We start from the raw sequence: 12052 nt of genomic DNA on the forward strand, positions 1-12052 counted from the left end.
AATGAGGGTTGGAAAATGGCTGAATCCTCCCACACATACACATTTATTACATTCATAGGTATTCGGCATGAAATGAATTTGATGCTCACAAAGTAGTTTCTTTGACTGAAGGCTTTTTCACGTTTATAGGGTTTCTCTCTAGTGTATGTTCTTTTATGTCAACTAAGACTTTAAGTCTGACTGAAAGATTTTTCACATTCTTTACATATGCAGAGTTTCTCTCTAGTATGAATTCTCTGATGTCTAGAAAGGGCTGAGCTCTGATGGAAGATTTTCTCACATGCATCACATTTATAGAATTTTATTCCAGTATGAATTCTCCAATGGTGACTAAGGTATGAAAATAGCATGAAGCATCTACCACCTTCAATGTATTTGTAGGTTTTCTCATTGGTATGGGTTTGCAGGTGTCAAGAGTTTAACACGGACTAATAGCTTTCCAACGTTCGTCACATTCAGGTTTCTCTCTGGTGTGAATTCCCCAAGGATGAATAAAGGTTGAGGTGGGACCGAATCCTTCACCACATTCAGGACACACATGATTACTCCCTGGTGTGAACTCTCAGATGCTGAATGAGGCCTGAACTTGACTAAATGTCTCCCCACTTTCATTACATTCGTAAGGTTTCTCTTTGGTATGAATTCCTTGATGGTGGACAAGGTGTGCTCTCTGACTGAGGTTCTTTTCCCATGCATCACAATCAAAGGCTTTTTCTCGGGTGAGGACTTCCTGTTGCAGGACAAGATCTGAGCTATGGTTGAAATTATCCTGATAATCATTACACTCATAGGATTTCTCTTTCCTATGAATTTTGTGATGCTGAATAAGGCATGAGGTTTGACTGAAAGCTTTTCCACATTCATTACATTCATGTGGTTTCTCTCCTGTGTGAATTCTTTGATGCTGAATAAGATGGGAATTCAATCTGAAGTCTTTTCCACATTCATTACATGTATAGGGCTTTTCTCTGAGACGAATTCCTTGATGCTTAATAAAGGTCAACCCACATTCGTTGTATTCATAGGACTTCTCTTCACAATGGACCTTCTGATGTTCAGCTAAGTGTGAGGTATGACAGAAGTCACTGCCACACACAGTACACTTACAAGGCATCTCTCTGTGAACTCTCTGATGTTGAGTGAGGTGTACACTACGACTGAAGACTCTTTCACAATTGCTACATTTATAAGATTTTGCTCTAGTGTGAATCCTCTTATGCTGAATTATGTCTGAGCTCTGACTACAGGATTTGTCAGACGCCTCACAGGATTTATCAGACGCTTCACATTTATAGGGTTTTTCTCTAGTGTGTATTCTTTTATGTCGACTAAGACTTGAACTCTGACTGAAAGATTTTTCACATTCTTTACATTTGTAGGGTTTCTCTCTAGTATGAATTCTCTGATGTCTAGAAAGGGCTGAGCTCTGATGGAAGATTTTCTCACATGCATCACATTTATAGGATTTCTCAGTGGCAGGAATGCTCTCACATTTATTAAGGTGGGAGAGTTCCATTAAACTTTCCTTATATTCATTACTCTGAAAATCCTGTGTTAGATTTATTTGTTCATGTTTATCAGCTGAATTCTGGTTGAGGCTCATATCATACTTATCAATGTCATCAACATTCTGTATTCTAAGAACTCTCTGATCTGCATCAAGAGTTGAGTCCAGACTGAAGCTTTTTTCAGGTTCATTACATTCACTGTTCTTCTCACTGGTGAAGGTTTTCTTACTGATTGTTATTTGCCTAAACTCTCTCTCCAGGAAGAGAAATTTCCTTAAGATTTCCTGAAGCCTTTCTAATCTGTCCTCAGTCTTATACACTTCTCTAGTCTCAGGAACTTGGGCAATATCCTTTTTGAGTCTTCCTACTCTCACTTTGTATGAATGTACTTCTTCTGGAATTTTCTGCTTAGGAATCAACAGCTCGTTTTCTTCTCTGGTCTCTCCATCTGATTCAATATATAAATAGAAAATGCAAATGTAATCTGTACCCTGTGCTTAGAAAAACAAAACTTAGAGAAAACTAAATAATCTACAATCTACCAGGGTAAGAGAAGTTTATTTACTCTGAAACACAGGAACAAAATCTCAACAGCAGAGGTAAGGGCATGAATAGGAGCAGTGAGGTAGGATCCAAGTGGTCCAAGGTGTGGTAGAAATAGAGGGCAGGTTCAGCAGAGTAAGAAGATAATCAATTAAGGTGTTTCAATGGAGATAACAGGGAACTAGTTCAACAGAATTATAGATAAGTTGAATAGGGACCTAGTACAACTTACAGATAAGGGACAAAGTAAGAGTTCATCAAAACTGAACGGAAAAGGAAAGAGCTCTCTGTTCTGGGATACAGACAGAGCTCTTCATTGACTGCCAAAGCAGCTACAGCTTGGCTCAACAACTAGACTTTACTTCCCTACTAATTCATCTGATTGATTCTGCCTTACTCACCTGAGCAGTCATCTCTTAAGACTTCTCTATTCTTAGTTTCCAGATCAAAAACCTGTAGATCTTGTTCCAGCTGGGAGATCCCATCAGGCTTGGAAACTGGAAATCCTGCTCACAGAGAAGGAAATGGGATGTGGCAATTTATCCCCAGATACTACACCAGCCACTTTTTCTCTTACTTAATGGCTAATGGAGAGAGAAAGTAAATTCTTACAAGACATTAGGAAGGCCTGGAGAGTGAGAAGGCCAAAGACCTTCTACAAGGAGTTCATATTTGTGCTCTAGAAAGAGGTGTGCTAAGGGGCAAGTTGATGACTTTTGGGAGCATAAGTATTCATTTCCACATACTCAGGGAATTTGGCATGAGTGTGTACCTGTCTTCACAGAAATTATCATTATCACTCCTCATCTGTTGCCTACAGGTTACTCTTTGTATTAAACCTGGCCTACAAGTATTAGACCTGGTCAAAATGGAGGTCATCAAAATATAACTCTGCTGGTCTGGAGAAAGGTGAATTCTCAAGCACCTGTTGTGTGGTGAGCTAAACTGTAGCAACACAATCAGTGAAGGCTGAAAAAATATTCCAAGGACCAATCTCAAGAAACAATTCATTTCAGGGCACATGAGGAAACAAATAATAATATGACACATCCTTACCCCTTAGGAGCTTACACTCTTGTTTATTCAACAAACATTTATGGAGTGCCTCCTATATGCAAAGTATGTAGGAGATAAAGAGCCCAAGCAGATAAGGTCCATCCCCTCAAGGACCTTACACTCTAACTGCAGAGACAGATATAAACAACTTACTGTAATATGATACAGTGAGGAAGATGCAATAAAAGTGCATTTTCACACAAATTGGTCTTTCTCTGGCTTGCATAATGGACTGCTAGGATCTCATCTCTTTTAAAGCAAAAGCAAGAGGCAGTCTGCTTCTGAGGCGGGGCAGAACTATTACAGTATCAAAGGGGCAGTTTTTACACGTATTCAGCCCATAAAGCTTCTAGTAGCACACATACAAGGTCTAGCTCAAGCCCCTCATCTCCAAAAGCCTTTCTCTCCACTTACTGAATGTCTACAAACTGTATTACATGTTCCTCTTATCCTGACATGTCTCTATATAATGAAGTTTACAGATTTTTTAAAATTGTTTTCAGGTATTATCATCCCTACCTGATTTATAAACTCTTTGATAGCAGGGACCATGTACCTTGTATCTTGCACTTTTCATTCATTTATTTAAGAGCTACTCATTGAGTGCCAATTTTGTGCCTATGTGTCAACAGATTATCAATGTTTTAAAAAGGGCTCTGGGCCTGAAAAGTATGATAAACCAATAGTTGTCCTATGGGATTCCACATGACAGCTTAAGAGCAGGGAGATCAGAACAGATATAAAAAAGGCATTTACTGTGTTTCTGAATTCCTGTTGTGCATAAATAGAGTCAATTCTCTTTTTGGACACATTGTAGTTAAGGTCCTCCATGTCAAATGAAATAGTTTTGCAAGTTTAAAAAAAGTTAGTATGGCATGACACAGCAACTACTCTGCTCAGAATTCTGATAACATAATGTGCAACTTTTGACAGATATTTACTAAGGTGTTTCTAAGTATTTGAAAATTGAAATTAATTTTGGTTATTTACTCTATAATCTACACTTAAATCACTTACACACAACAAAAAAGATCATCTTCTTGTTGGATTAGGGGTTTGATTTTAGACACATGTTTAAGGTAACGTAGGAAGGTATAGAAAGAATGCCTAGCAGGCAGTTAGAGATACAAAACTGCAGTTTAGAAGAGAGAACGGGATTCAAGATACAGACTTAAAGTCACTTGTATTATCAAAATATTAAGCTAAGATTCACTAAGCATTTGGTAGGTGCAAAGTACCACACCAAGAGCTTTATAAGCTTTCACTCACTTAATACTCACCATACCTTCATGAGATAGGAATTATTACTGTATCAATTTTACAAATGGGAAAACTAAGATTCATAGAGGTTAAGAACGTTGCCCAAGGTCATGATAACTGGTGAAGCTGGGGCTCAAACAGATAGTCTTATTTCAGAAACCGGCTTTTAAATAATCTACTAGTAAAAAATAATGATTGTGAATGAAATCCATCCCTTCCTCTAAATATGTACAGAAAGAGAACAGAAGACCAACATAGTGACAATGGAACAAAAGGTGAAAATAATAAAAAGAACAGAGAAACAGTAATTAGAACAATACATGGAGAGCCAGGATCCAACAGATTTAGAACCATGACGTTTAATTAAAAGGGACCTGAGAGAACATTTAGTGTCAAAGGAATGAAAATCTCTTCGTAATAGGCACAGCCTGAGCAACATTCAATCTGAGAAAATTCCATTATGAACAAACAATTTGAACACTCTCCTGAAATCTTTGTCTGTATTAAGAAATCTGGTCCATAGCTCCCACCACTTCCTGCCCCTTCGGAAAGAACATGTAAGTAACCAGCACAAGCCAGGTGCTTACGCACATAACCTGATTTAAGCCTTGACACAACCCAGGAAGCAGACATTATTTTTTTGTTTTATAGACGAAAACGTCATTATAATCGGTTTAAACAATCTGCTCAGTCACAGATGGTAAATGGAACCCACAGTTAACATTCTTTCCAATCTATACTAAGGGTCACAGAAAGCATTAAAGCAGGTTTCCTCACCACTGGCCTGAATGTCTTTTTCGTAGATTTAAGTCAAAAATCTATGCTTTCAAAATATGCATTTTTCCTATCGAAATTTGAAATTTTTCCTATCTAAAATTTTTTATTAAAACATTTTGATTTTTAAAATTGAAACCTTGATAGTTTTCTAACTAGATTTACTTTTAACTTAATCTGATCTTTAAAAATAACATTTAAAATTTACCTCATTGTTTGTTGCCTATACTAGTGCCGTGCCAAGATTTTAGTCATCTGAAAGTGTCATGCTTTTCTTCCTGGTCCTTAATAAACACACAAATAAAATCTCTCCTTAGCAATATTGTTCCTGTGTAGATACCTATTACAATGGAATGTATCCTCTAACCATTTTAATTTTTCTTGAATACATGCCCTTTCTGCTCCCAAACTGTATAACCTCATGCCTGTCTGTCCAATTTATTGTGGCCATTTTAAATTACCATCATAGTACAGAGCCATAAAAATATAAAAAAACAATATATGTGGTTGGACTAACTGTCCTAAGGCTCAAAACAGTGAAAACGTGTGGGCTTCAGGGTCAGATCTGAGTCCATAGCCTAGCTTTGACCCTGGATGGATCACTTAACTCCTCTTAGCCTCGGGTATAAAACAGAATAATACCTGCTCACAGGGTTATGGTAAGGATTAAATGAGATATATGTTAGGTACTGAGTAACATACTGGTTGCTCACAGGGTTATGGTAAGGATTAAATGAGATATATGTTAGGTACTTAGTAACATACTGGTTGCTCAGTAGTGAACAACTGTGGTAGTGAAAGACATTCTATACAATATCATTTTTGCCCCCACGACATCAACTTCAAAAAGCAAGGGGTATGTGCCAAACATTCCTGATTTATCAGCTCACTCACCATCCAGTAGAGTTCTGGGAAGCAGCTTTCTAATGCTGTCACCTAACAGGGCACCTGCCACACTGCCCCATGTGAAGTGTAATCCAAGCTTTTTTCCCAGTCTTATTAATCTCCAGCACTAAGTCACAGATAACTTCCCTTTGGGTATGACCCCCAAGCCAGTAATTCACTCACTGGCAACAGTATATGTTTCTTTTTAGATTTGGTAATGAAAATTTTTACCTACTTTTTTATTCTTTTACTCTGTTCATACTCTGTATATTTATTACTGTGTAGTGGAAGCACTTAACCAGAAGACCAAAGTTCTGATATCTGTGACAAATACAACTCAGAGCTACTATCATGGGAAAAAGGTATGAACTGGAAAACTGGGTTGCTAAATCAGAGACTGAATTATAAAGTCCTTATTTTACAACACCAAACATTAAGCTAAGTTAACTAAGTGTATAAACTTAAATTTCAGGTGGAGTTTGCTGAACCCCCAAATATGAAAATTACTTCCTAAAGATTGTAAAAAATAATTATTAAGGAGAGGCTGCTGACTTGGTCACAAAAACAAGTTGAGTAGGAGGGCTTCTTTTACATAACTGTGCCCAGCATGTGTGAGTGTGCATACATGTCCTGTGTATGTGCAGAGATAACAGAGGAAATGGGATAAAATTCAGTCTAATAGTATGCTGTGCTGCTAGGCTGATTGAACTACTAAGAAGTTTCTTTACTCCAAAAAGTAGACAGGTTAACTGTTGGAAATTATGTAATTATTAGATATTAACAGTAATTTACAATTACATATCACTTTACAATTTACAAGTTGTTGAATATACATTCAATTTGACAGCCTGAGGGAAAGACAGCCTTTCCGCTCCATCGAGGAAAAGCTAAGGAACACTTGATCAGGAAAGGTCATATAAACGCATCAATCTGTACAGCTCCATAAAGAATCAACGGGACAAAGGCAGGACCCTGGAGGGGGCCACAGGGATTTAAAAGAAGCAAAAGACTAGAACATTAGAAAGGCCCAGGGGTCTCAGGAGATTTAGGCAACAGAAGGGGCAGGTCATGTTCACTACAGAAAAGGAGGGGCACACAGTGTATGTTCCACAGTCTAAAATAACATGAAAAGATCATAACCGAAGAGCTGGAGTCGAACTTTGTGGTTTCTGAGAACACAAGTCGATGACCACCAACCATGGCTTCTGATTGAACTCAGAATTCAAGGTTCAAAATTCTGGTTGCAACAGAGGGCTTCCTTGGCCCTTTGAAATTTATAAAGGTCATCTGAGGAGCTGCAATTTTACATAGTGGTGGCATCCTGAGAGGCATCTACTCCATCAATCAAGTGTAATATCTCATAATCGTGGAAAAGGAGTTTCCGAGCGGGGATGAGCACTATCGATGGGAAGCCGATACCTGGGCCATCTCTTGGAGATTCCTGCTGAAAGGACTGCAAGTGTTTCTCCAGAGAAAGCACTTGCCTGGGTATGACTCAGGGCCGGGCAGGAATTCACACTATGAATCCGGGTGGTGGGAAGGCGGAGAAGTATGCCTACGAAGATCAAAGAGCCAGGAATGGAAAACACACTAAAAACCTTCCCAGTGGGCAGGCTGCCTCCCCACAGGTAAGAAGACCTCTTTAATCCTGAGTGTAATCAAGGAGACAAAACAACACCCTGGATGCCACCAGCACAGGCAAAGCAAAAAAGAGTTAAAAAAAAAAAGAGAGAGAGAGAAAGAGAAAAGAAAAAGTATGATTAAGTACATACATACATAACAAAGAAAAGAGCAGCAGAGACAGGCAAAAAAAGAAAGAGGCGCAATGCTCACACCGAGGGGGGACGCCGACAACTCCCACCAATCCTTCTCTACAGCACCACAGGTCGTCTAATCTCAGCTGCCAACTGCACCATCCAAATGACAAAGGAGAGACTCCATCTAAGTCTGAGACTTCTGCGGCTCGGGTGAGGTTACACAGGATTACCTTCTGGGTGACTCACTGAAATGTACTCGCAGTGAGTCATGCCTTGAAATCAAGTCTCTCAAATTCTGCCTACTTGCAGATGAATTTAGGGATCTTAAGAGGTGAGGGATTATTCAACAAAGACATTAGCCTATCTTAAAAAAAAAAAAAGCATTTCTTCTTCTGAGAAAAATGGGAAACTCTGATACAGGGGCACTGAATTACCAGGAAGGAAAGTGTCTGGTTGTGGGTTGGGAGGCCCTAGAGTCTCTCTCACAAAAAAGGAAAAGATAGGGAAAGTGAGAACTTGCAAAGCACCAGCAAGTTTCCCTTTTTTAACAAGGAACAGATGCCCCACAAAAGCAAGAAACATTAACTGAGGTTAAGGAGTAGAATGTCTCCTCCTGAAACCCCCAAAGGAAACCCACTCCCAGGGGAGACGACCTTAAAGAAGGAGGAATCGGAGGTTCTATGACCAGGGATCTGAGCCACACTCAGAGACCTCACACCTACTCAAAAACAAGGAAGTAAAGAAATCCTAAGCGGTAAACTGAATAATTAAGAAAGGCAATCCTTACCCAGTGAGACCAGGTTCCCATAATTCTCTAACATCACTTCTCTGTAGAGAGCCCTCTGAACAGGGTCCAGGCATCCCCATTCCTCTCGAGTAAGGTGCACAGCCACATCCTCGAATGTCACAAACTCCTGAAATAACACAGCCTGGCTGCTCTGGGGAAGGAGGCCACCACAGCATCATGGCCAGAGAATGAAGGAGATGATACAGAGGGTCTGCAGGGTGCATTTATGTTGGAAAGGAGGAAGAACAGAGTAGAATCTAGGGAATAGGTTCCACAACCCTTTAACATCTAATAAGCGCCCATGACAGCACCAAGGATAAAGGAAGTGTTTGCTGGTGATATTGGGGAGATGGAAAGGTGGTTTCTGTGAAGTCCAGGTCTCTGAAGATGATCAGCACCCAACCTGGGGTCTGCTATTAAAAAAAAAAAAAAATTCAGGCAAGGTTTAAGGATGGGATGAGGAAAGGACCACACTCAATCAGCAGCAATAGTCCCTGAGGAAAAGCAGAGGGTTCCTCAGCTCACCTGGTACCTGGCTGTCAGGAGCGCAGCTGCCTGGTCTCCTGGGCTTCCCTCGTGGGGAAGAGCAGGCACCTGGGGGACAGGTGGAGCTGAGGGAGGAGAAAGGAGCCAAGAGTGAGAGCAGCCCTTCCCCAGGGCTCCCTTACGAAAGAGAGAGTCAGTGGGACCCTTCCTCACATCAACATTACAGCAAAACCAACGAACGTTTCTCAGGTATTGACCATGTTTTGCACCTTCTCAGCACCTGCATGCCCTCCTTACACATGCTTAGACCCGTGATACAGGATTTTATTATGAAATCTCATATTGTACATTATTCCCATGACATGGCCTACCTCTAACAGAAGGGTAAGCACTGTTCCCTGTTTTGCAAATGGGCAAAGCAAAGCATAAAGATTTGCAGTGACTCATCCAGAGCCATAGTTATTTAGTAGACTTCTGACCCTCTCCCAGACACTGTTCTGTAAACTTCATTAAGCCTTTCTTTTGAGACTGGGCACTGTCTCTGCAACCAGTGTGTAAGGCCCTCAAGAATAAGGAGTGGTCATCTGTTTCCTCATAATCCTTTCCACACTCTCACAATGCTCCACAGCACTCTATGCAACATGGCACTCAGCTGGTGTTCCTGACACACAAGTTATTTCAGGCACTGCAGTCGGCCAGAAGTAATCTCATACAAACTTCATACAAGACAAAGGCAGTACAAGACAGATCAACCTCTCTATATGATACATAAAAATGTTATTTTGTGGTCAATATGTGATATGTATACATTGTTATTTTACGGTCAATATGTGATATGTATACATTGGGCTCAACCAAACAATTAGATGGTTGTTTTCTTGATCAAAATTAGATTAGTCAGGAACACTGCAGTTGCAACAGAATGGCAGCTGGAAAAGCACAAAAGGTCAAGGAGGGAAGAAACTAAGTTAAGGAAACAGGGGGAGGGACAGGCCCTAAATCTAAGAGGAAGTGAAAGCAAGGCAAGGGCAGTGAGGTGTGGCAAAAGCAGCATTTCTTAGAAATTATTCTGAATGTGGTAACTGGGATGAAGTGAAAGTTGCATGAAGGAAAAACAGCCAGAGCAGAGTAAGCGAAGACCACTCGGCCTATTAAAGAAGGACAGGCTGACCTCAACAGAGGGACCCAGATCAGGACTGAACTGAGTCACGTCTGTGCCTCCCTTCAAGACCTCCCTCTAGGGACCAATCTCTCATTGAAATCCCTGGCCTCTCTCATACCAGGGCCAGGAGCCCCTCTGCACTCCCACTCTCCTGGATGGAAGTGCTCTCTCTGCCTTACCCCCAGTGAGTCCCTGTTCCATGTCGGTGTCCTGCACGAACTGAGGCTCTGGGGACAGACCCTCAGAGTGGGTCTCCAAAGGCTGAAACTGGACCCTTGGAGATCCTGCTGCTTCCTGGGCCGATATTTCCTCCATCCCTGTTCTGGAGGACAATGACCATCACTGCGGGGTGAGATTAGGAGAAATTATTGTAACAAGTTAAAACAGCCCATCATTTTACATTCTCAGGACTTAGCAAAGTATCTTGCACACTGTAGACACAATGAAAATAGTTAATGATGATTAACCACCTAAAATAAACAGCAGGAAGAAAAATGGACATTATTCACTTTCAGATATTTAAGAACCAAGTCATATGGTCCAAGTATGCAGTTTATTTGAACTCCACTAATCCAGAATTTGTGGAATTTTTTTAAATCAAGGAAACACGATTTAATAGCCTAAAATTTTCTGTGTAAATTGAAAATGCTTGACATTTACAAACGTCTTTCAAGGTTCAGGTATGCGCCCAGAGAAATATACTAGTTCCGATTACTCGTAATTTTTTTAAAGCAGGCCCCTAAGAATTTTTTGGTAAACACTCTGTCAGCCCACTCTGTATTACTGAATGGCCTTAACCGATACCAAATTCCACTCTGCGGGGTCAGACCCTTCGATAACTCAGACTAGGTGGGAAGGCCTTTCCCAAAATCCTGACAGTAAGCCAGGGAAGGGCTGCGACTCTAACAGGTCTGACTGGTTGTCCTTCACACCCAAGGACGCGGCAGCGCTCCGTCCCCTTTCCACACCCTCAGAAAGGGCCCTCGCGCCCGGCCCTCAGAAGGCCTCGCCCGGCGCTGCCCTCCTCCCACTTCCCTGCTAGGTCAAGACACGGTCCCAAAAGGGCGAAGAGGGCCCCAGAAACCCAGCTCACAGCAGGGCACGGTCACCGGGTCCTGACGGCGGGGCCCTCTGTCCGCGGGGTGTCGGGGCGAACCCTGACTGAAGAGAAACGGGCCCTTGCACTCCGGCCCCGCGCGCTCCTGGGAACGGGAACCGCAGTCAGCCGGGGACGGGAGACTCCTCCTCCCCGGGAGGCTAAACAAGGGGCCGACCCACTGCGACCCCAGAACGCCTTCCGGGGACTCACCAAGCGGAGGGGCGGGCCAGGCGGCCGTCCGGTCGCGGACACCCCGGCTCACGGTGCCACCACAGCCTTTCGGGGGTCGCTCTAGGCTGCTCGGAGGCCGGCGCTTCTCTGTGGTACTTCCGGAGGCGGAGTCCGATGGCTGGGGGCAGGGCGGGCCCCGGATGAGGGCCCCGGATGAGGGCCCCGGGTGTGAGTGGGTGGCAGTCGCTAAGGCTCGTTTGCGGGGCATATCCATCCACGTCCTTCTGCCGATCTCACCCTCCCTGCTAACCCCCGCTGGCCGCTCTGTAGCCCGTACATCGGTAGTGACCGCGACAGCCCCGGACTTGGGAAGGCGGCCCCGCTCTCCCTTCCCTGGCTGCAGCCAACCTTCGAGACTCCCCGCGGGGTGGTGGCTCTTCCGCGGCGGTGCGTGTCGGGGATGAGGAAGAAATGTCCAACCTAGTGGTCCGACCTCCATGAGTCAGCCGTTCGTGAACTAGCACAGGGGTACAAAATACGCTGATTACAGCCAGGGTTTACAGC

General features: G+C 42.5%; 1 protein-coding gene across 3 annotated transcripts; it reads right to left on the reverse strand.

Moving 5' to 3' along the window:
* Window positions 1–6785: 6785 nt before the first annotated feature.
* Window positions 6786–10533, reverse strand: ZNF655 (zinc finger protein 655; the record flags this gene model as incomplete). 3 transcript variants are annotated; one of them, XM_079719547.1, is made up of 4 exons in its annotated part: window positions 6786–7581; window positions 8571–8697; window positions 9096–9181; window positions 10398–10533. In XM_079719547.1, the coding sequence occupies 4 exons, from the start codon at window positions 10531–10533 to the stop codon at window positions 7385–7387; spliced, it is 546 nt and encodes a 181-aa protein (XP_079575673.1). In that variant the 3' UTR covers window positions 6786–7384. The 3 variants fall into 3 exon arrangements, with proteins under 3 accessions (XP_079575673.1, XP_079575674.1, XP_079575675.1); XM_079719549.1 differs by lacking the exon at window positions 8571–8697 and having other exon boundaries at window positions 7420–7581; XM_079719548.1 differs by lacking the exons at window positions 8571–8697; window positions 9096–9181.
* Window positions 10534–12052: the final 1519 nt, after the last annotated feature.

This window comes from Hyperoodon ampullatus (genome assembly GCF_949752795.1).
Source record: "Hyperoodon ampullatus genome assembly, chromosome: 14".
NCBI classification, from domain to species: domain Eukaryota; kingdom Metazoa; phylum Chordata; class Mammalia; order Artiodactyla; family Ziphiidae; genus Hyperoodon; species Hyperoodon ampullatus.